A 24570-nucleotide genomic window follows, 5' to 3' on the forward strand; every position below is an offset into this window, starting at 1 on the left:
TTTCACACGGTCCTCCCCTTTCACTTCCTCCTCACGGGCTGCTTGGGAGTTGATGTGAATGGCGTGCTAGAATAAGCCGACAGTTATCCTGGAACCACGACCAACACCGAAATGCCTGACATGTCAATATTTTAGACACATCATTTGAGTGCATAATTGATATATTTTTTAAATTGTGATTAAGGAGACACGTAGGTGCCCAGAGTAAGTTTGCCCCAGGCCCTAATGGCTGGCGGGGTCATTCCAGTGACTTAGAAGTGATGACTTGAGTACTTGTGTGTGTGTGAGGGGGAAGGAGTCCTACCTTTAAGCTAATAAGATCATCCGCTCAGTGTTCTGGTATAGGCTGTTCGGTTCTCCTAACCAGTACTGTCAAGCTGAAACTGACAGCTCGATTCTGAACGAGCTGTTGTAGGAACCGAATGCCCGAGTTCGAGTCCGCCTGGAAGCAGAGGCTGAAGCACGCGCTCGAGTGGGGGGTGTTCGTGTGGGGAGTGATCCCCGGGGGCGGGAGGAGGGAAGTGGGGAGCACGCGATGGAGGAGGGGAGCGGTAAAGGGGGTGTTACTGCCGTGAGGGACGGAGCCTCATGGTCCGGCTGAGGAACCTCCGAGGAGCCGGGTAGAACGCGCCTCAGAGGTCCTCGTGAGGGGCACAGGCCGGGCTTTCAGTTAGCTGCGCCCTTTAGTTGAGGGTCGTCCTCAGGGGTGTTGGCTCCATTCGCTGGCCCCTGAGGCGGGGTGGGACCGGCCCCCAGCTGCAGCCACAGCCGGAGGTGGACACAGGTGCGTCAGCAGCCTCTGCTGCCCTCCCCTGCGGAGGACAAAACAGGCCTTAAGCTTTGAAGTGTCGTATCTGCATGAGACATTTAAATCATCTTTTTCCTTGTAATTATTTATGTGTTATAGCCATTAAAGATTGCAATTCCCCAAAGGAAAGTAAGCACTGACTATGCATGCTGAGTCCTTAGTTACAGTCCCTAAGTCCCCACGGGGCTCAATACCAGAAAGGGAAAAGCAAATATTTCTCCAGTTTGGGTCACGTGAGTACTCCGTGATCACGTTTACTAGCTACACACCTTGCACATAGTAGGTGCTCAGTAAATGATGGCTGAGTTTTTTTTTAATGTACAACGAATGGGACCTTACATAGCATCTTAATCTGCAGGGAAAAGGAAACAGATGCCTACAGAAATGGTCCATCCAAGCTTGTGCACGTCATGAGAACCACGATCCAGTCTTGAACACGGTTCTCCAGACCTGGGCTCTGTTGCCCAGTTCAAGTTCTTTTCAGGGAGACTTCCAGGCATCTCACACGGCTCCATACCAGACCCTCTTAAATTATGGTCTTCAGCTACTTGCAGCACAGTTTTCCTCTTAGCCAAAGACTCGTTCCTTTGTCTTTCAAGCCTCACTTAGCATACCTTGTCATCCTCTGCGGTGCTGTGTGGCTCAGCCTCCCATTAAAAGGTGTTAAAAGATGGCAGAGCCTCATGGTTTCTAGGTCACATCAAGAAATGAAAGTGGTGGTGTCATGGTTGGATGTCTTAGGCAAGAAGAGATAACAAGTGCTTTCTGATTCATCTTTGCATCAGCACCCAGCCCAGGGCTTCTTTATAGTGGATACTCCAGAAGTATTTGTTGAATGAATGAATGAATGAATGAATGAATGAATGAATGAATGAATGAATGAATGGTTATCCATATAGACCAAAGGATAGCACGTTAAAAGCCGAGTGTGAGATTCTGAACAATTGCCTTGGGAGGGCTCACCCGCCCTTTGCTTTCCCAGGAGCATATACAATGCGGCTGTTTGGTACTATCACCACTGCCAGGACAGGATGCCAATCGTTATGGTGACAGAAGATGAAGAGGCAATTCAGCAGTATGGAAGTGAAACGGAAGGAGTGTTTGTGATTTCTTTCAAGGTATTTCCAGCTGCTGTGTGTATAAGTGAGTGCGTGTCCGCGTTCATTTCCTAAGTAGTGCCCGTAAGGCTCTAGATCCCTTCGGTAACACAGAAAAGAGAAAATAAAGAAGGAAGGAGGATGTTAAGAAGTTCTCTGTCTTCATTACTCCTCAACTAATTAACCTTGACTTTTGCAAATTCAGACAAACTCCTGTAACTATAAGGTCCACAGCATCGAAGACCAGTCCAGTAAGCCCCTGCTGACATTAAATTAATGTTTATAGTTATACCAGTAATAGTAATGATGATTATGACAACAGGCTGAATAAAATTGCCAACATTCTTTTGCTTTTGACCTACAAAGTAGCAGTTTTACATGGTTCCACCTAATAGTAATACCCAGCATGTATCTATGCCAAGCACTGTTCTGAATGTATTATTTCATTTATTTCTTGCAACAACCCTATGAGGTAGGTATAATTATCCCATCCATTGGTAAGGAAACTGAAGCACAGAAAGGCTAAGCAACTTGCCTAAAGTCACACAGTAGAAAATGGTAGAACCATGATTAAAATGCAAGCAGTCAGACTCCAGAGCTCTTAGCCACCATGCTTTGCTGCCTCCCAAATTAGTTTTTGGAATGCACACACAAAACACAAGCCATTTTAAAGGCGGTTTTTCAGTGCCTTCCTCACTTGCAAATGTCCATGGGGGCTAATAAGGGTAAATGAGAGGGTTGAGATGTGGTATTATTTATGCGAAGACTGTCTGATCGGCTTGCTACAGATCACAGATGGGAGTGGCATTATCAGGTACAGTTTCTTTGGGCTGTCAAGCAACACAGTTCTTCCTATCTCTTAGGTACCTTTTGCGAGAATAGAATGACTGATAATCTCTCACTAGATTATGGATCTCTTCTGTCTGCCTAGTTGGTCAATCAGTTTCCACTGGGTTATAGTCTTTCTTTCCTTTCCTTTTCTTTTCTTTTCTTTTCTTTTCTTTTCTTTTCTTTTCTTTTCTTTTCTTTTCTTTTCTTTCTTTCTTTCTTTCTTTCCTTTTCTTTTCTTTTCTTTTCTTTTCTTTTCTTTCTTTTTTTTTTTTTTTTTTTTTTTTGAGACAGAGTCTCGCTTAATTGCCCAGGCTAGAGTGAGTGCCGTGGCGTCAGCCTTGCTCACAGCAACCTCAAACTCCTGGGCTCAAGCAATCCTCCTGCCTCAGCCTCCCCAGTAGCTGGGACTACAGGCATGCGCCACCATGCCCGGCTAATTTTTTCTATATATATCAGATGGCCAATTAATTTCTTTCTATTTTTATAGTAGAGACGGGGTCTCACTCTTGCTCAGGGTGGTTTCGAACTCCTGACCTCGAGCGATCCGCCCGCCTCAGCCTCCCAAAGTGCTGGGATTACAGGCGTGAGCCACCGCGCCCGGCTTCTTTTCTTTCTTTCTTTCTTTTCTTTCTTTTCTTTTCTTTCTTTCTTTCTTGACAGAGTCTTACTCTGTTGTCCAGGCTAGAGTGGTGTGGCGTCAGCCCAGCTCACAGCAACCTCAAACTCCTGGGCTCAAGCAATCCTACTGCCTCAGCCTCCCGAGTAGCTGGGACTACAGGCATGCGCCACCATGCCCTGCTAATTTTTTCTATATATTTTCAGTTGTCCAGTTAATTTCTTTCTATTTTTAGTAGAGACAGGGTCTCACTCTTGCTCAGGCTGGTCTCAAACTCCTGACCTTGAGTGATCCTCCCATCTCAGCCTCCCGGAGCACTAGGATTATAGGCATGAGCCACCACACCCAGTCAATATCATTTCTTGATGCAGAAACCGGAATGAGGGCCTCCATTACCCCTGTCAGTTTACAGAAAGTCTCGTTGGATTTGGGATTGTGGGTTCTATAAGGGTTCCCAGGTGCGTGTATTGCTAAAGACTTGCCAATAGAATTTTCTTGGCCCTGCTATAAAACAGTGTTCTGGCATGCCAGAGAATTCCAGGGGCGCTGGATATTAATGGCAGTGTCACTTGTTTTCTCTGTTGCAATATATCATGTCTCGTTCCTGCAGAGGACAGTTGACTAAAATTATATTTTTCTACTTTTTGTGAAATTACTTTTCTTTGTAGTCCAGCGATATAGGACAGTATTATTTTCTGTAGCTTTTCTCAAGAAAACTGTGTGACCAAGGGCCTCACAGAGGTGAATGATAGCAGAGAAAAAGAGATATTGTGACGTTCAGATGAGAGGAAAACCCAGAATTTTCTGTGGAGACTTGAAGTGAGATGGAGAAGAGTGAAGGTGTTAAATCCCTCTTGAAGAGGTGGTTCATAATGACAAAAGTTTGGTGTTGATAAGTGACCCTTAGAATTGAGGGACTCATATTAGCACGAATGGAATTTCTGGAAGGACTAGGGAAAGAAAGGAAGCAATTTGAACAAGACCCCGAAATTAGTGGGAGAAATGCTGGAGTTGACAATAAGGATAACGTATTTTCTTTTCAGTTTGAGAAAAGAGAATGTGCTAGACTCTACCTCAGACTTAGGGTTAAAATCACATATAAAAAGACCAGAATGTACACACAGGGGCTTTTTCTCTCCATTCCCTGTAGGTCACTGTCTGCAGCAGTGGGCTACACGTAAAGACAGGCTGCCTGGACATGTGTGTGGCGAGAAAGTGATTTGCAAGTGCAAAGTAATCTACAAGGTGGAAATGTTCCAAGATGGGATGGCCTCCCGGGTTCATGTGGCAGGGCGTCAGGGATTAATGGGAACTGGTAGCGTGAGGCTCAGGAAAGTCATGCTCACCTAGCACGTCCTCAAAGCTGCCTGCCAGCAGCCCCTCGGCAGGCCTGTCTGCAGTAGCGCTGCAGTGAAGGCTCACCGTCTCCTGACCACGTTTCCCTGTGCCTTTAATCTACGCAGAATTACCTGGACAATTTCTGGCCTGATTTAAAGGCTGCCCACGAGCTGTGTGACTCCATCCTTCAGTCTCGACGGGAGAGAGAGAACGAGAGCCAGGAGGGCCACGGGAAGGAGTACCCGGAGCACCTGCCCCTGGAGGTGCTAGAGGCCGGGATTAAGTCTGGACGCTACATCCAGGTGAGGGCGGTGATGAATTAGTGTCAGGGCCGGCCGGTATGTTTTCTTCTCTTCTTTACTGGCCTGCTGTCACAGGCCTCTGATTTCACAGGCTGCAGACAAGGTGGGCAGGAGCAAGTCAGGGCTGTCAACGGTTAGGGGGACTTGGGAGTCATTCTTCCTGTAGACGTAGGCTGTCCAGCTCGAAGCTGCCCTGTTCAATCGTGTTGCATATTGAGCATCTCACAGAGCGTGGGAGTAGCCTGGTAAATGCCTCCCGTCACTAGGAAAGAAACACGTTTTTGAATCAAGGTCTTGTGCTTTGGCAACATCGTAAAATGGGTGAAATTTAGCGTCTTCACTCCTTTGCCATTCTGCGGCCTCTTTGTGATCCTGCAGGATCCAGATGCTCTCAGGGTCTTGGGAAGGAGTCGGATAAAGGTTTTATTTAGATTTCCATAGTTTTATATACACTCATTTGTGTGTGCATGTGTGTATAGCTCTGTGCAGTTTCATCTCATGCACAGATTTGTGTAGCCACCACCAGTCACGATGGACAACTGTTCCGTCACGGATTTTACATTTCTAATAAACTCGGAAGGTTTGTAAGTCAGCTGAAGTTTGAGAACACCACGCCAAAGTGCCTCCCTAAAGTGTGGGTATTTTATTTTATTTTATTTTATTTTATTTTATTTTATTTTATTTTTTTTTTGAGACAGAGTCTCGCTTTGTTGCCCAGGCTAGAGTGAGTGCCGTGGCGTCCTAGCTCACAGCAACCTCAAACTCCTGGGCTCGAGTGATCCTTCTGCCTCAGCCTCCCGGGTAGCTGGGACTACAGGCATGCGCCACCATGCCCGGCTAATTTTTTATATATATATCAGTTGGCCAATTAATTTCTTTCTATTTATAGTAGAGACGGGGTCTCGCTCTTGCTCAGGCTGGTTTTGAACTCCTGACCTTGAGCAATCCGCCCGCGTCGGCCTCCCAAGAGCTAGGATTACAGGCGTGAGCCACAGCGCCCGGCCTAAGTGTGGGTATTTTAAATGAGTCTGCTTGGAGAGGCTAACGTCTCCAACTTGGTCGTAAAGTTTATGGCATTCCTGGGAGGGTATTTTGAGATATAAGAGTTTTTAAAGACTGCTCATCACTTAGGTATGATAGATCCCGGTACTTTCAGCACTTGCTACAGCTAGGAGTAATTCAAAATGATGGTATTTCCTCCGGAGAAAAGAAACCTTGCTGATTAATATTATTCCTAAAGAAAGGGATCACACACCTTAGAAGAATATTATGGGTATGTTTTCATATAGTTTTAAAAACTAGACCTTTTGGAGGTAGACTATGCAGAGAAGAAATTTTTCACGTTGATTTTTAATTATGATTTCAGGGAATTCTGAACGTCAACAAACACCGAGCACAAATAGAAGCTTTTGTTCGACTTCAAGGAGCCAGCAGTAAAGATTCAGGTTCAGTATAAACCTTCCATAAATTTCCATACTACTTTTTTTCTCCCCCCAGATACAGGGCCTCACTCCGTGGCCCAGGCTGGAGCGCTGTGGCACAATAGCAGCTCACTGCGGCCTCCCACTCCTGGCTCAAGTGATGCTCCTGGCTCAGCCCCCCAAGTAGCTGGGACTACAGGCACACGCCACTAATTTTTAAAATTTTTTGCAGAGATGGGGTCTTGCCGTGTTACCCAGGCTGGTCTCGAACTCCTGGCCTTAAGTGATCCTCCCGTCTTGGCCTCCCAAAGTGCTGGGATTATAGGCATGAGGCACTGTACCTGGCCCATACTCCTTTTTAATTCTGATATTGCACAATGAAGAAAGCAAAGTTGAGCTTGTCACATCATATGTGCCATGCATGTCATATATCTCCACATACTTTGGGTGTGTGGGATTGTGAGGTTTTCCCCCCCTAACTTTTTGTCTATAATTTCTGATTTTATTGTAATACAGATAAAATAAAATACAGAGAAGGAATGTGACTTCCCCAGGTTCACACACCTGCTACGTGGTGGTGTGGAACTTGCAGACAGGGCGGTTTGGCTGTGATTTCAAGACGATACTCTGTGCTGTCTCGATGTGCTATATTGTCACATTAGAATAATATTTTAGGCCGGGCGCGGTGGCTCACGCCTGTAATCCTAGCACTCTGGGAGGTCGAGGCGGGCGGATTGCTCAAGGTCAGGAGTTCGAAACCAGCCTAAGCAAGAGCGAGACCCTGTCTCTACTATAAATAGAAACAAATTAATTGGCCAAATAATATATATAGAAAAAGTTAGCCGGGCATGGTGGCGCATGCCTGTAGTCCCAGCTACTCGGGAGGCTGAGGCAGGAGGATCGCTTGAGCCCAGGAGTTTGAGGTTGCTGTGAGCTAGGCTGACACCACGGCACTCACTCTAGCCTGGGCAACAAAGCGAGACTCTGTCTCAAAAAAATAAATAAATAAATAGAGTAATTTTTTAAACGTAATAAAAATGAAAAAATATGTAAGGAAGTTATAGCATGCTAGAGTGCAGTTGTGAGTTCTGTAATCACAGAGTGAGAAAGACGAAGGCTGCTGCTCAGAGGGGCGTGGTGAGGCTGAGGGAGCCCGAGACAAAGGCTTCCCGTGGGCTTTAGCTCATCAGGACGAGCCCGGTCAGCTCTGCAGCGTCTGTGCCCGTCAGCCCGCTGCCCGCTCCCTGGGCGCTGCGGCAGCCTGCAGGCATTTGACCGTTTCATGCAGGGAACTAATACCTGCTTTAAAAGGTGATGGGTAAGGAGGATTTTTTTTTAAGTTAATTGAGGGGGACCCTTGTGAAAGCACAACATGATGCAGCAGGAGTTCCTCACTCCTAACCCACGGAGCACAGGAAGTTTGGCTTCGCCTTCGAAAGGGAGCAGCTGTTACCTGCAGGGGTGCCGACCGGACGTCCCATGCGCTGTGTTTGGAGTGCCTCGCTGGGGTGGCAGCCCTCGGCCTTATGGGGTTTTTCTGTGCTGCCCCAAACACAGATTTAGTCAGTGACATCCTAATCCACGGGATGAAGGCGCGCAACCGCTCGATTCACGGAGACGTGGTGGTCGTGGAGCTGCTCCCTAAAAACGAGTGGAGAGGAAGGACCACGGCCCTGTGTGAGAACGACAGCGAGGACAAGGCCTCGGGGGAGTCCCCGAGCGAGCCCATGCCCACAGGTGAGCAGTGCAACGTCACTCTCGTCCATTTCACTTGTGGAATTATATACTTTTATCCCTTTAGCAATCCAGAAATATTACTCTTGTTTTATTTTATTTAAATTGAAAAGCAAAAATAGCATATATTTATCATGTACAACATGGTGTTTTGATATACGCATACATTGTTGAATGGCTAAATCCAGCTAATTAACATGCACTACCTCATATACTTATTTTTTGTGTTGAGAACGCTTGAAATCTACTCTCCTAGCAATTTGCAAGAATGCAAAACATTATTAACTACAGTCACCGTGTTATACAACAATAGTTATTACTATAAGATATGGCCCCTTTCCCTACCTTATCAGCTTCGCCTCTCCAGGGTCTGTCCGAGTCTCATCAGCTCCCCTCCTGAAACAAAAGCAGAAGCCGCTCTGGGTCCAATTCCCTCGGCTTCTCTCTGCTTCAGCTTGTCACGCAGCTCAGCAAAGCACTGGACTCTGCAGTGCCTCTGCCGGCTCTCACGCGTGCCATCCAGACACCTCCTCTGCCCCGCTCCTCTAAGACTGCTCTCGTCAAGGTCACCAGCGACCTCCTGGCCACAGCGCTGGTCGGTCCCCATCACCCGGAACCCGCCAGCAGCATCGGCCGAGAGACCACTGCCCCTGCCACGGCTTCTGGGAGCCACGTCCTCTCGGTTCTCCCGCCCAGCGGCCGTTCCTCCTCAGCTCCTTCGCTGGTCCTTCTCCGTCTTACTGTCCTCTTGGGCGTGCAGGGGGCTCGGGTCTCCTGCTGTCTCCCTGGGACGTCTCCTTCGAGTCTCCAGCCCGGACCCCTCCCTCAGCTTCCGGTTTTGTTGGCTCAGCCGTCTCTTTGGCATCAGCGTGTCTAAGGGGCATCTCAGACTTAACGTGCCTGGGAACAGACCCCTGATTTCCACCCGCAACCTGCTCTTCCCCCAGAGTCCCCTCGTCTCAGTAAAGGACAAATTCATTCTTACCGTTGGTCAACCCAAAGCACCTTGGAATTATCCTTGACTTTTTTTTCACACATCAGCAAATCCTGGCGGCTCTAACGCTAATGCATGGCCTGAACTCAGCCGCTTCCCATCCTTCCTGCGCCCCTCCTACTTCAGTCCGCCGCCGGCCTCCCCGCTGGTCTCCCTGCTCCACCCTGGCCCCGTATGTCTGTCTTCACCTGCAGAAACAATGATCCTTTAAAAAGTGAATCAGGTCCTGTCATGTCTCTGCTCAAAACTCTCCAGTGGCTGCTCCCTGTGTCACTGAGAATAAAATCCAGAGTCCCATCCATGGCCTGCAAAGTCCCACCAGCTGGGACTGAACAAGACCCTGTCTGTACTAAAAATAGAAAAAAATTAATTGGCCAACTAAACATATATAGAAAAAATTAGCCGGGCATGGTGGTGCATGCCTATAGTCCCAGCTACTTGGGAGGCTGAGGCAGGAGGATCGCTTGAACTCAGGAGTTTGAGGTTGCTGTGAGCTAGGCTGACACCATGGCACTCTAACCCGGGCAACAAAGTGAGACTCTGTCTCCAAAAAAAAAAAAAAAAAAGGTAGTGCAATCATAGCTCACTGTGGTTACAAATTCCTGGGCTCAAACAATCCTCCCCACTCAGCCTCCCAAGTAGCTAGGATTATAGGTACAAACTACCACACCTGGCTAATTTTTAAGAAATGTTTTGTGGAGACAAGCTCTCACTATGTTGACCAGGCTGATCTCAAACTCCTGGCCTCAAGAGATCTTTCTGCCTCAGCCTCCCAAAATGCTAGGATTACAAACATGAGCCACTGCACCTGGCCTAAGATAGCACTTTTAACTATTAAAGTTTAGGGATTTTTCTAGGCTTCAATCAATGATAATTAAAAGTGTTGTGTATCAGACTTATGATTTGTATACTTTTCTGTGTATAATGGACCCAATGAGCTTGGCTAGTGAGAGAATGCAAGAAAGACAGTGAAACTGTACAGTAGAAGACATAGTTTAAAAAAAGAGTGAAAACCATTGACTTTTCCAAATATACCAAAACCTGAGATTGATAAGATAATGACAAAAGAGAAAAAGGGACAAATGGACTCTAAATGTCACATCAGGCCCCGCAGAAGAAAAGGCATACTGACAATGTTATAAAAAAATTATCTGTCTTTGCTGGGTGCAGTGCTGCAGTAGTCCCAGCTACTCAGGAGGCCAGGATTGCTTGAGGCCAGGAGTTCGAGGCTGCAGTGCACCATAATCACACGTATGAATAGCCACTGCATTCTAGTCTGAGTGATACAACCATCTCTAAAAAAACCCATTTTTCTTTTTCTTCCTCTTTTTTTTCTTTTTTTTAGAGATGAGTTCTTGCTGTGTTGTCCAGGCTGGAGTGCAGTGATGCCATCACAGCTCACTGTAGCCTTGAACTCCTGGGCTCAAGTAATCCTTCCACTTCAGCCTCCTGAGTAGCTAGGACTACAGTAGATGTACACCACTGCACCAAGCTAATTTTTAAATATTTTTGTAGAGACAGGGTCTTGCTACGTTGCCCAAGCTGGTATCCGACTCCTGGCCTCAAGCCCATCTGCCCATCTCAGCCTCCTAAAGTGCCAGGATTACAAGTGTGAGCCACTGCACCCTGCCAACAGCAACAAATTTTTAAAAAATTATCTGTCTTAAAAAAAAAGTATCCATCTTTAAAATAAAATGCTAAGAAGGCAAATCTTTAAACATATTTTGATTTGTGTAGATATGCTTGAAAAAAGTGGGACATTGCATTTCTTGTTCTCTTCCTTACTGCTGAGCCAGGGTCCAGATAGGTGACATCTAACCATTTAATGCTTTATTTTGTTTTGTTTTCCCGAAGGTCGAATAGTGGGCATCCTTCAGAAGAACTGGCGAGATTATGTGGTGACATTTCCATCCAAAGAAGAGGTCCAATCTCAGGGCAAAAATGCTCAGAAAATCCTAGTTACACCTTGGGACTACCGAATTCCCAAAATTCGAATTAGCACTCAGCAAGCGGAAGCCCTGCAGGTAGCTGGCATTGTACCTCTGCTGTTCTCCTTCTGTCTCTGTTAGCTTTTGAGCAGTAGCAGGGAGCACTGTTAATTCCTTTGCAGAAGAGGAAATAAATTATTGATGGCTTCTGGCATTCTGAGATACTGTTTTTAAAAAAATTCTAAATATATAAGAACCATCCATTAAGTAGTCTATGGTTAATAAATGAAGGCCAGAGAGACATTGTCCTAGAAAAAGCTGTGTAGGACAACCAGAGAGAACATACATTATCCAGCTGTCCGACACTGAAACTCTCAATAGATACCCTTTGCCAACACTAACAAGCTTTCTCCCAGCAAGCAATATAGAAATACGATCACCCTGCCCTGTAGGGATGATGTAGTGGTACTTCGCAGAATTGATTATCCATAAAGGAATATAGCACTGGAGAGAAGACATAAACAAGAAAGTTAGAAATTAACCTTTCCTTGTGCCAAAGAGTGTAGCCGTTGCCCAATTTAATCCACCTGACGTTTTACAGTTTGTAAATGAGACACTAAAGCAGGATGTCCCCAGCCAGGAACCTGGTCATTGTCCCTTTTGCATCTTAAAGCTTCCTGCAGGCTCTCCAGGCCAGCTGGGACGATTATACTTTCCATTTCCATGGTTTGCTGGAATTTGGGGGCAGTGGGGGTTCAGTTTACCCTGCTACCTTCCTCCCCACCAAACTGCATCTTTAGACTTCAGAAAAATTAGGAAGTAACTCCCACACACAAAAAAAACAATTGAGACTTTTGTTTTAAAACTTAATTTGGACCATGCACCATTGAGTTTTCTCCTTGTGTTGCAAGTGTTAATACGAATGTCTTACGGTTGGCTCTCCTCAGCAGACTGAAATTTCCAGCCTACTTATTTGATGTAGAGAGGTGAAGCCTCTCTTCAAAGCCCTGGGCCAAGCATTTACGTACCATCTGGCAATTTAGTAATAGGAATAATGAAAAACAAAAAAACCTACCACACACCACTATTGCAAATTGGCCGCTTTCTTTGGAACTTGGTGCTGCTTATCTCTTGTTTGTTTGATGCTTGTCATTGACCCACTTAACTTCTGGTGCCTGGCTGTTCCTGCAGGACTTCAGGGTGGTTGTGCGCATCGATTCTTGGGAGTCAACGTCCGTGTATCCAAATGGACATTTTGTGCGTGTCTTAGGAAAAATTGGAGATCTGGAAGGGGAAATTGCAACCATCCTGGTGGAAAACAGCATTTCGGTTGTCCCTTTCTCGGAAGCTCAGGTCAGTTTTCCAGAGGCCTTTGGCCCAGTGACAGACGTTTTCTTTTTGCTTTGGTTGTTGTTTGTTTCATCACGAAGAAAAAAAATCTTTTTACTGTGTAACAACCCACTGTCTAAAGCCACAGATAATGGAAAAATCTTACCCTTCTTTATTCTGTATTTGGACCAGACTAAAGTCAGCTTCAAGTGTGGAATTAGTGTCCTACAGCCTCATAGCTCTCACATTTTTACATTTCCAACTATGTTTAAAAATGACATGTCAGTGTCTTAGAGTCAGAATGCGTCCGTCCCCAGGCCCCACAAGGACACCTAGTTATAGACTCAGCCGAGCTCCCCTCCCTGTCAGGATCATTCAACCAGAGGCTGCATAAAGCTGCAGGGGCAAATTCCTGGGGCCCATACCTCTCTGACCCATGGGTCAAAAAATCATGCTCCTTATGGAACAGTTTTTGTCACCTTTACAGAAAACAAAAATCCCATAAACAAAAAACATCAGCTATTTCCATCACTTTATGATCTTTTAAAATCCTCATAAATCTTACTATTCTTGCATAGCTACATTCATAGCGTGCACATACTATTTTCTGTTCTGCTTCTTTCACTTAGAATTATTTTTATGTGTTGACGTAGCCTACTTGTTTTTAATAGTTATGGTAAATTACTGTGTATTGATGTACCCTAGTTTGCTTAAGCATTTCTCAATTGTCGGGCGTTTTGCTGTTTAATTTTTCAGTATTATAAAAATACGTTACTGCAAACGCTTTTATAAGCATTGCTTTTTTATTTCTCTTTGATCATTCCCTTGGAGTGTAATCCTTAAAGTGAGATTACCAAGTCAAAGGGCATAAAAAATTTAAATAGCTTTTGTTACATATTGGCAGATTATTCTCCAGAAAAATTGGACCAGTTTACATTGCAATCAGGAGTGAAATGGGGCTTCTTATTTTCATTATAATTTTTGATGGAACAAGGGCTATAATAGTAAAATATTTTACATTATTAAATTTTTATGTTTAACATTAGTTTCTGGAAATTATTTATGGACTTGTTTGGTAGCTCTTGGTGAAAACGTTAGAATAAAATAAAGTGTGGGATAGACTTCATAGAACTAGAATCTCTCTTCCCTTTTAGCCTACTTAACTGGAGATTGATGGCTTAAACAGGTAATAATGGCGAGGAAATGCCCTAGATTGTTCCTATTTAAATTATCTTTAAGGAGGGAGCTTTTAATATTTGAGACGTGTTGATTTTTTTCAGGGCTTGACTAAAACGCTGAACTACATTTAGACATACACTCTTTTAAAAATGGGGTACTCTTAATAAGATACCCATTTATTTTTGTCTCAAGCCCCTGTCAGTAAGAGGGCTGGTAGAAAGTGCAGGACATTTCCTGTGAGGCTCTGAGAGTCCTCAAGGGTAGGGGACTGTGTCTCTCCTGGTGACTCCTGACTTTCCAGAGCCTCGTACAGCACCTGAGACATCTGAGGCACCTAATAAATAATTACTGATCGGAGGAAGCAAGCATAGGTTGATGCAGAAGGTGACTGGGAATGAATGAATGTGTGTGCAGTCACATTGAGAATGTTAGGGTAGATTTCTATAGCAATTTGTGGTGCATGAATTGCTGAACATTTGGCCTCTCGTACAGATGTGTGAGATGCCAGTGAACACACCAGAACATCCCTGGAAGGTGAGTCCCGGAGAGGAACGAGAGCGTAGAGACTTGAGGAAGACCCACCTCGTGTTCAGCATTGACCCCAAAGGTTGTGAGGACGTGGATGACACACTCTCAGTCAGGACCTTGAACACTGGCGACCTGGAGCTCGGGGTGCACATCGCGGATGTGACGCACTTTGTGGCGCCAGATTCTTACATCGACATTGAAGCCAGAACAAGGTAACGCTGTCTGGAATCAGCACTGCGGCTGTGGGTGCGCGGCTGTGTTTTGTGTCTGTGCGGTCAAAACAAAGATCTCGTGCTTGTGCGGCTCGGAAGATCCGCTGCAGGAAAAAAAGTCGAGGGCCACTACCCGTCTCCCTATGCAAAAATAACCCATTTCCCTCTCCTTTTTAACATAACCTTTCCACACATTGTTTCTGACTAAACTGAAATGGGTTGCATTTTCATGTAGCAATACACTATTTTATACAACGCTGGATCATTACACTTCAATTTCTCCTATGCAAATAAGATTCTTGTCACTTTTCCTTTCTTCCCTGTGTCGGTGGAAGAACAGTCAGCCCAAAGCGGCATCGCTTAGCCAAGTGGGGCCCTGGGAGTAGTTTATTACCCAGTCCGCTGCACTCTGTGCGACAGCGACCGCCCTGGGGGATGTGTGCCGAGACGCTGGCCGTTTCCCTCACCGCAGCCCGCGCAGTCAGCAGTTCCGCTGCCGCTGCTGAAGGGCACGGTGCCCGCGTGTGTCATTCGCAGGGCCACCACCTATTACCTAGCAGATCGCCGCTACGACATGCTGCCCTCCATCCTCAGTGCTGACTTGTGTTCCCTCCTGGGAGGCGTCGACAGGTGAGTTTGCAATCGTTGTCTTCCAGGTTTGCCCTGGCCCTTCCGTGGTTTCTCAGGCCCCTCGCTGCTGGCCGCCCTCTTCTTTCCGGTATGCGCCAACCGCCTGGCCCCGCGCCCCACTCCCTCCGTCCTCTCCGCCCTTATCCTGCACCACTTACTCTGAGGCAGTTTCAGTTCTCTAGCCTTTCTGTCCTCTCTGTTCTCGCTGCTGGCTGTAAGGCCGCTTCTCCCTCTCTTGCTGGCTTTTTATTATTTTTATTTTTATTTTTTTGAGACAGAGTCTCTCTTTGTTGCTCAGGCTAGAGTGAGTGCCATGGCGTTAGCCTAGCTCACAGCAACCTCAAACTCCTGGGCTCAAGCCATCCTCCTGCCTCAGCCTCCCGAGTAGCTGGGACTACAGATATGCACCACCATGCCCAGCTAATTTTTTTTCCTATATTTTTAGTTGGCCAATTAATTTCTTTCTATTTTTAGTGGAGACAGGGTCTCGCTCCTGCTCAGGCTGGTTTCAAACTCCTGACCTTGAGCGATCCTCCTGCCTCAGCCTCCCAGAGTGCTAGGATTATAGGAGTGAGCCACCGTGCCTGGCCTCTTGCTGGCTTTTTAAAGTCAGCTGAAGTCTGAGAACAAATACTTTATGAGTATACATTCCCTGGTTGAAGGTATTTTGTGTGAGGATCATGAACTTAGGGAGTTTTTTGTTTATTTGTTGTAGTTAAAGTTTATGTTTATCTTGGACTAGGTAATAAAAATCATATAGTTCAAAATTCATAGGTTCCAAACGATATTTAATGAAAGACTCCTTATCATTTTCCCTTAGTTACCAATTTCTTGTGTGTTTTTCTAGATATAACACACACACACACAAATGTAGATATGTGATTTTTCTTTTTTACTCAAATGGTGGCTATATATATAGATACACACACACACATATACTGTTGAGCACCTTCCTTTTTTAAAAAAAAACAATGTATCCTGGAAATATTCCACATTAATAACAGTTGCTTATCTATAGAAACTTGGATAGTTTCCAATCATTTCTATTACAAACAAAGCTGTATTGAATTGCTTTGAACATGTCATTTCACATTGTAAAAAAGTACAGTATACCTGAAGGAGAAATCTTTCAAAGTAGAATTTCTGTGTCAAGGGTATGTGCAGTGGCCAGGGGTGGTGGCTCACCCCTGTAATCCTAACACTTTGGGAGGCCATGGCAGGAGCATCACTTCAGGTCAGGATTTTGAGAACAGCCTGAGCAACATAGCTAGACCCTATCTGTACAAAAATTTTTTTATAAAATTAGCCAAGTGTGGTGATGCCCACCTGTAGTCCCAGCTTCTTGGGAGGCTGAGGCAGGAGGATCACTTGAGCCAGGGAGATTTTAAGGTTGCACTGAGCTATAATGATGCCACTGCCCTCATGCCTAGGCAACAGAGCAAGACCCTATCTCCAAAAAAAAGAAAAAAAAAAGAAAAGAAAGGTACGTGCATTTGTGTTTAGATCATTATAATTCAGTTTCCCTCCTTAAAGGTTGTGCCAATTCTATTCCCACTGTCAATGTATGAGAGCACTTGTTTCTCCACAGCCCTGCCAACACAATATGTTGTATTTTTGCATCTTTGCCAATTTGATAAAGGAAAAATGGTATTTAAGAGTAATTTTGGCCGGGCGTGGTGGCTCACGCCTGTAATCCTAGCACTCTGAGAGGCCGAGGTGGGAGGATCGCTCAAAGTCATGAGTTCGAGACAAGCTTGAGCAAGAGCAAGACCCCATCTCTACTAAAAATAGAAAGAAATTAATTGGCTAACTAAAAATATATAGAAAAAGTTAGCCGGGCATGGTGGCACATGCCTATAGTCCCAGCTACTCGGGAGGCTGAGACAGAAGGATCACTTGAGCCTAGGAGTTTGAGGTTGCTGTGAGCTAGGCTGATGCCACGACACTCTAGCCCAGGCAACAGAGTGAGACTCTGTCTCAAAAAAAAAAAAAAAGAGTAGTTTTAATTTGTATTTTTCCTACTATGAGTAAAGTTAAACATTTTTTGTATCTTCAGTAGTCACTTCTATATCCTTTTCTGTGAACTACATTATGTTCTTTGCCCATTTTCTTTGGGTTCATGATTTATTACTATTGATTTGTAAGAACTCTCTGCATATCAAGAAAATAAGCCCTAAGCCCTTTGTTTTTTATGTGTTGCAAATGTCTGTTTTTTAAACAAAATGATTTGGTGGCAAAGTGATTCTTTAGTAAACGAACTTTAACCTGTCATCAAGATTGATATCATAGTTCAGAGTCACCTGTAAGATTTGAAAGGCTTTGTTCTGGTTTACTGAGGAGCTAAATAGACTTGACTCTATCAGGGCCATGCTACTCTAATCAAAATAGAGAACTATAAGGTAGGGTTTGTAGTAGTCACATGTGAACTCATTTCAAATTTGTTCAGAGCTCAGCAGAACCTAATCTAACTTTGTTTTAATTTAAAATATTTTTTGACTTAGTGGTAGAGTGGTTGGATTGAGAAATTGAACCAGAAACCTATAGCAATGTCATTTCTTTCAAGTTACATTTAGAGTCAAGTTCTGCTTGTTTCAAAATTAGAAGAATCGAATGAGGATGTTGTCATTGCTACTGGTTTTGCAGGTATGCTGTAAGTGTCATGTGGGAATTGGATGAAACCTCTTATGAAATTAAGAAAGTTTGGTATGGCAGAACCATTATTCGATCAGCATACAAGCTGTTCTATGAAGCAGCCCAGGAACTACTGGATGGAAACTTCAGCGTTGTCGACGATATTCCGGAATTCCAAGGCTTGGATGAAAAGAGCAGACAAGACAAGCTGGAGGAGTTAGTGTGGGCAATTGGGAAGTTGACTGACATCGCTCGGCACGTCCGAGCTAAACGGGACCGGTGTGGCGCCCTGGAGCTGGAAGGGGTGGAGGTTCGCGTGCAGCTCGATGAAAAGAAGAACATTCACGACCTCATCCCCAAGCAGCCCCTGGAAGTCCATGAGACGGTGGCTGAATGCATGATCCTGGCCAACCACTGGGTAGCCAAGAAGATCTGGGAGAGCTTCCCTCATCAGGCCCTGTTGCGCCAGCACCCTCCTCCGCACCAGGAGTTCTTCTCTGAACTCCGGGAATGTGCCAGAGCGAAAGGCTTCTTCATAGATACCCGGTATGCTCCTTTCGAGGGGGCGGGGGAGTGGAAGGATGGAAAGGAGGGCTGTACATTTGTCTATCTTGCAGTTCTTAAAATGTAACAGCCATTTCATACCTTAGGTTTAAGAAATTAAGAAGAAAAAAAATGTAACAGCCAGCTCTTTGACCAAAAATAGAAAACTTTTTGGCTCTCTTCATTTTTAAAGAGATATTTTTCTCTCTTCATTGTTAGGTATAGAGACTTAGAACAAGTTTACTTAGGCATACTTTTGACCCACTGCAATTTGTAACATAGAAGCAAGGAACCCATTACCCTTGATTTAATTTCGTCTACCCCTTAGGCAAATACCAAGAAGTAAACCCTATTCAATACTTACCTCTTGAAGTGCAGCACATGTCTGTGACAGTATCATAAGACACTGCACCAGTGGTAAAATTTATACCACCCTCCATAGAAGGAGACATTTTTACTCCTCGTCTCTGGGATAAAATATTTCTCCCATTAAAAATGATGCATAGGCCGGGCACGGTGGCTCACGCCTGTAATCCTAGCACTCTGGGAGGCCGAGGTGGGTGGACCGCTCAAGGTCAGGAGTTCGAAACCAGCCTGAGCAAGAGTGAGGCCCCATCTCTACTCAAAAGAGAAAGAAATTAATTGGCAAAAAAAAAAAAGATGTATAAAGAGTATTTTTTAAATATCTCATTGTCAAGTAACAGGTACTAATTAAAATATCATTTATTTATGAAAGTGGATTTTTTTTTTTTGCTTCTGCCTTCAGGCAGTAGTATCTTTTGCTTGTGTGCATGGTGGTCATTGGCTGAGCTGTCTGCATGCCGGGCAAACGTGCCAAGGGCCCTCAGGCATGCTCTTGATTAATCCTTACAACACTGAGGTAATGGCAGTATCATTCATATTTTACAGATGGGGCATTAAGTCTGGAGAAATTAAGTAACTTGCCTATAATATAATAGTTAGGGCAGAGCCAGGATTTGAATCCATGTCCATCAGACTTGAAAGGTCACATTAGGGACCATCTTTCACATTGCTGCTCTGCTCATCATCATCCTCCACCTCTCCTTCCCCCTTTTCTCTTAGCCAGCCACAATATAGAACTGAATTGTATGTTGTGTTATTAGTTTTATGTTTAATATGCCTCTATATTTCTTGGGGTTTTAAAAATTAGTATTTTGAGAATAAATAAATAGAATGCTTCCCAGCTCTTTAGAAAAAAAATTAATTCAGGTTTCTTATTTGTGCACCTCAGGTTTAGTTTTGTTTTGTATTTTTAACTCCTTCTGCCTCAATATTCTTGTTATTGAAAAAAAAGAAAAATCCATTCTTTGACCTGTATAGGATGTTTAAGGTTAAGGGTGTTAAAAATTCAATTCAACAAATATTTGACCACCTAATATGCACAAGCACTAACTTAACCTAGTATGAATCAGCATATTACTTTTTATAACTTAAGAAATTTATTGGCTAGGCACAATGGCTCACACTTGTAATCGTAGCACTCTGGGAGTCAGGAAGATTGCTTGAGGTCAGGAGTTCAAGACCAACCTCAGTAAGAGCAAGACCCTATGTCTACTAAAAATAGAAAGAAATTAGCTGGCCAACTAGAAATAGAAAAAAAAAATTAGCTGGGTGTGGTGGCGCACACCCGTAGTCCGTTACTTGGGAGGCTGAGGCAGGAGGATCGCTCGAGCCCAGGAGTTTGAGGTTGCCGTGAGCTAGGCTGGCCCCACGGCACTCTAGCCCAGGCAAGAGAGCGAGACTCTGTCTCAAAAAAAAAAAGAAAAGAAATTTATTTAAATTCTGACACTCTTTCTTTGTCTAAACCTTAAAGCAAAACGAGATTTCTATAGTTGAAAAGAGATGCTTCTGAAATATGTCCAACATAAACTTAACTACTGGCAGATGAAGGTATTCAGATGGATGATCATGTGAAGGGTTCTCTTCAGAGTATCGACTTGTAAATTTCTGTTTGGGACTAACTGAAGGTTTTTTTGTTCTTTGTCAGGTCCAATAAAACACTGGCTGATTCTCTGGATAATGCGAATGACCCCAGTGATCCCATTGTAAACAGGCTGCTGCGCTCTATGGCGACGCAGGCTATGTCCAATGCACTGTACTTCTCCACTGGAGCCTGTGCAGAGGAAGAGTTCCATCATTATGGTGAATGACACAGCTTCCCTATGTGTGGCTACAGCTGAGCAAGCTGTTGAAAAGGAATTTTTTTGTTGTTGATTTTGATCTTTCGGTTTTCTTTTTGAAGGTCTTGCTTTAGATAAATATACCCACTTTACTTCTCCAATAAGAAGATACTCAGATATTGTAGTGCACCGATTATTAATGGCAGCCATTTCAAAAGATAAAAAAGTGGAAAGTAAGGAAAATTTGTTCAGCAACAAAGATCTTGAGGAATTATGCAGACATATCAACAACAGAAACCGGGTAAGGAATTTTAAAATCCTTATTCATCATCTCTGCTAGGAGAGTATCAGCTTCATTGTGTAGTGGAGCGAAGTATCGTGTATTCTCACAAATTAAATTATAGAGTATTCTAACAGGTACCTTCAATACGTTTACAGATGTTCCGAGGTAACGTATGGATTTGAGATTTGATGATAGATTATTTTTCCCAAAAGGTGGAAATGGAAAGGTTCAAGCAACACAGAAAGATATGAAGACAGAAAGATCATCTATGCTCTTACCACCCAGAGATAACCATTATTGACAATTCTAGACAACGCTAACATTTTTATTTATAAAAATATCATTCCTCCTGTTTGAAATCTGCTTTTTTCACTTAACACATCTGTTACTAATAGCACGCCATGTCAATAAATATAGTCGTATCGTTATTTTAGAAGCTGCTTTGTATTCTATTTCATATTATTACTAGTTGCTACAAGATTGCCCAGCATAGAACTAGACTGTTGGGTGGTGCGGAAAATGAGAAACTACTTATTTAATGTAATTTTCTATATCCAGTGGTCTAGTTTTCTGGTGGGCAACATTGTAGCCATTAGCCATGTGGGCTATTTAAATTTAAATTTAAATTAGAAGTAGAAATTCAGTTCCTAAGTTACACTAGCCACACTTCACATTCTCACTGGCTACTCGTGTTTAGTGCCTACCTATCGGGCAACACAGATACAGACGTTTCCATCGTTGCAGAAAGTTTTGTTGGGCAGAGCTGTTCTAAGCAATCCAGTTTACAACCAACCTTGTGTATATACTTTCAAAGACTTCTCAGATGATTGCCTGCATAAGTAAATTCCTAGAAATGGAATTACTGAGCCAAAAGGTATTCACAAATAAACTTGGATACATATTACTAACTGTCCTCCTTAACAGTAGTGCTAATTTATGCTTCCAATAGGATTTCGGTAGGACAGGCTTGAAAGGAAAGAAAGGTAAGACATATGTGTGTTACTTTTCCTGTACCCAAAATGGACATATCCCAAATTTGGCAACCTCTATTTTGATTAACTATAAAACAAGTTTCATTTTATAGAAGTATTCATATTCCAAGACATTTTTGAGGGTGTAATACTGGATGGCCCACAAAAATTGATTTAATTCATAATATAGAACGGTTTTTATATTAATAGTTTTATAGGATCTAACTTTTTTATCATGCTTGTCACAAGTGGCTTTAACCCTTTGCACTCGGATGTCGAGTGTGGATAGTGAGAAAAAAGCAAGCGAGTGCAAAGGGTTAAAAAAAAGAATCTTATCTTTTTAAAGACGTTGTTTCTGTGGGAATATGAACTTCGTGTTTCTCCTGGAAATGTCAGGGAAGCCTGTTATAATGCTTTGGGGTTGCGCTTACAGGCAGCACAGCATTCTCAGAAGCAGTCTACTGAACTCTTCCAGTGCATGTACTTTAAAGACAAAGACTCTGAAACTGATGAGCGTTGCATATCTGATGGAGTTATTTATTCAATCAGAACAAATGGTGTACTTGTATTTATACCAAGGTATGTTCCACCTAATGCAATGGTAAGAAATCATAATTAAACTAAAAGTGTAGAATACAGACATTTGATTATTTAAGCAACTATTTATAAAGTTACCGCATGTATAATTTGACTTATTTAAGCAACTATTTATAAGGTTACCACACGTGCATAATGTATAATTCAGTATATAAGTGTGAAGTATGAGATTGGAGTACATATATATGTACATCTCTATTAATCTTAGGATTTTACTTTCTTAACTAGGAAAATATTTTGTGTTTCCATCTGCTAAGGGGAAATAAATATTTGGAGGTAAACCACAGGAAAAGTGATTTTGTTTTTAATCCAGAAGAAAAACTAGCATTTTTAGATAAGTATGTATGGTCTGCATACTAAGAAAACATTATCTCTGTGGATTTCTATTCCGGCAATGATTCAGGTTTGGGATTAAAGGTGCTGCTTATCTAAAAAATAAAGATGGTTTAGTGATCTCATGTGGCCCAGACAGCCATTCTAAATGGAAACCAGGATTTCTTCAACGATTTCAAAACAAAATTACCTCTACAACAACAGGAGGGGAATCTGTTACGTTCCATTTGTTTGACCATGTAACAGTAAGTCTGTATTTGTATTAAGTATCGTTTTCAATGTAAAGAACAAAGAATGTGATGTAGTAATATGTATTTTCTCCTCTGTGGCAGGTAAGAATATTTGTACAGGCCTCACGTTGCCATTCTGATACAATCAGACTTGAAATAATAAGTAACAAACCATACATGATACCAAATACAGAACTTTTTCATCAGAGTTCCCTCTTGCTGAAGAGCGAGTTAGTGAAAGAAGTAACTAGATCTGTGGAAGAAGCTCAGCTTGCCCAAGAAGTCAAAGTAAACCTCATTCAGGAAGAATATCAAGAATATTGCCAAACAAAGGGAAGAAGCCTATACACACTTCTAGAGGAGATAAGGGACCTAGCTCTCCTGGATGTTTCAAGCAATTATGGAATATGAAATACTCTTACTGTATTAAAAGAGTTTTTTCGTACGTGAATGTTTTACCATGTTTCAGACTTCAATTTTTTGTCACTCAGTGCTCTAGTTGATCAGGACTGGGTAGCTATTTCTTACGTGTACAATGTTCTCAGTCAGTAAAGTTGCATTAAATGTGTGATTAGGTCATTATAGAAACTGATTTTTCAGTTAAGAGTAGACGGTGAATGGTGGCTCTGCGAGGCAGGTTGCTAGCCTCTTTTTAAAAAGCTCAGAATTTTTGGTTATCCCGTCTCAAATCAGCTCTTTCAAAGTAAGTTTTATTTTTCCAGTAATTGCTACACAGGGCCATCTGGGGCGTAGACACCTCTGATGTTTGTCCAGTAAGTTTTCAGTAACTTTCAGATAAGACTTAGACCTGTCCCCTCACCCACTTTAAAGCTCCGGTTTCATATTTGACTCGAGCTTTCCCTGCTGTCCCCAGCACCAGTTGGGAATGGGGCAAAAGGAGCATAATGGGATGCACAGGGAAGCTGTCTCAAAAGTCCTTCTCATCCTCCCATTTTGTTGAGAACTCCTCAGATGATGAGGTGCATTGGCCTCTCCCTTGTTGGAAACTTGTTACTTTGCCAGGAAACTCATCACCAACAAATTAAATCTGTCACTTCTGTCTAATCCAGTTCATGAGGGAGAATAAAACCCTGAACAGGCCCTCCTAAGGAAGCAGTTTCTCTAGGCCTTTGTTGTACCTTGAAACTGGGCTCCATCTTCTAGCTGATTCCCTGTTGGCAGCAATAAGCTACAGTCCTCTGGAAGCACATGCCTCCTGGCCCATCATGATGGCAGTTCCCAGCAAGTCCACAGCCCCCATTCCCCATGTTCTTGTGCTCAACTTCCTGGCTTTTCAATCAAACCATCTTTGTCGCTCTATCCCCACCTGAAGTCAGAAAGCCTGAAGAGAACAAGATGCCTGTATGTGCTGGCTTTGTGGATGGAAGCCACTCTACACCATCACTTCCCCTTTTTGCCAAGGGAAGAGAAGAAGGTGAGAGCCTGTCCTTACAAAGGCTAATCTTACAAAAGTTAACCTTCCCCGTCTCCTCCTTTGTAAAAACTAGCTTAGCCTTTCCCCTCCCCTCCATGGTAATCTGCCAAGAACCAGACTTTCTTTAAACTTGGTTGTCAACATGGCATTTCTCAACTGTAACTACCCCCTCCACCAGGCAGGAAGAGCTCCAATACGGTCCTCTCGCCATCTGGCCCTAACACCTCTAGCCGTATAGGCACCATTCCCAAGTCTTCCTTATTCCTTAAATCTTTATATTATTCTTGTACACGTCCTTCCCAGTACTTTTCCCCATGATACTTTGCAAGTTTCTCTCCAACTAGTGGGAAAGGTACCAAGGAGCCTTCTTTGAACTTCCCTAGAACCTCTAAGGGCCAGACAATATTTCAGTCTTTTATGTGACCTTTTAAGTATTAAAGTGACTCCTCAAAATACATA

At 43.4% G+C, this 24570-nt stretch overlaps 1 protein-coding gene across 1 annotated transcript in view; it reads left to right on the forward strand.

The window, feature by feature from the left end:
* The window catches only part of DIS3L (DIS3 like exosome 3'-5' exoribonuclease), a 34474-nt gene extending 11347 nt beyond the window's left edge, over positions 1-23127 (forward strand). The window contains exons 4-17 of the mRNA XM_012758712.2: positions 1791-1926; positions 4816-4992; positions 6359-6437; positions 7971-8150; positions 10996-11165; positions 12261-12422; positions 14070-14317; positions 14855-14947; positions 17591-18124; positions 20130-20284; positions 20385-20563; positions 21950-22095; positions 22517-22691; positions 22779-23127. Coding sequence (XP_012614166.2) covers positions 1791-1926; positions 4816-4992; positions 6359-6437; positions 7971-8150; positions 10996-11165; positions 12261-12422; positions 14070-14317; positions 14855-14947; positions 17591-18124; positions 20130-20284; positions 20385-20563; positions 21950-22095; positions 22517-22691; positions 22779-23087 — 2743 coding nt within the window. The 3' untranslated portion in view covers positions 23088-23127. The remainder of the gene's footprint in view (positions 1-1790; positions 1927-4815; positions 4993-6358; positions 6438-7970; positions 8151-10995; positions 11166-12260; positions 12423-14069; positions 14318-14854; positions 14948-17590; positions 18125-20129; positions 20285-20384; positions 20564-21949; positions 22096-22516; positions 22692-22778) is intronic.
* Positions 23128-24570: the final 1443 nt, after the last annotated feature.

Source organism: Microcebus murinus, chromosome 6 (assembly GCF_040939455.1).
Source record: "Microcebus murinus isolate Inina chromosome 6, M.murinus_Inina_mat1.0, whole genome shotgun sequence".
NCBI classification, from domain to species: domain Eukaryota; kingdom Metazoa; phylum Chordata; class Mammalia; order Primates; family Cheirogaleidae; genus Microcebus; species Microcebus murinus.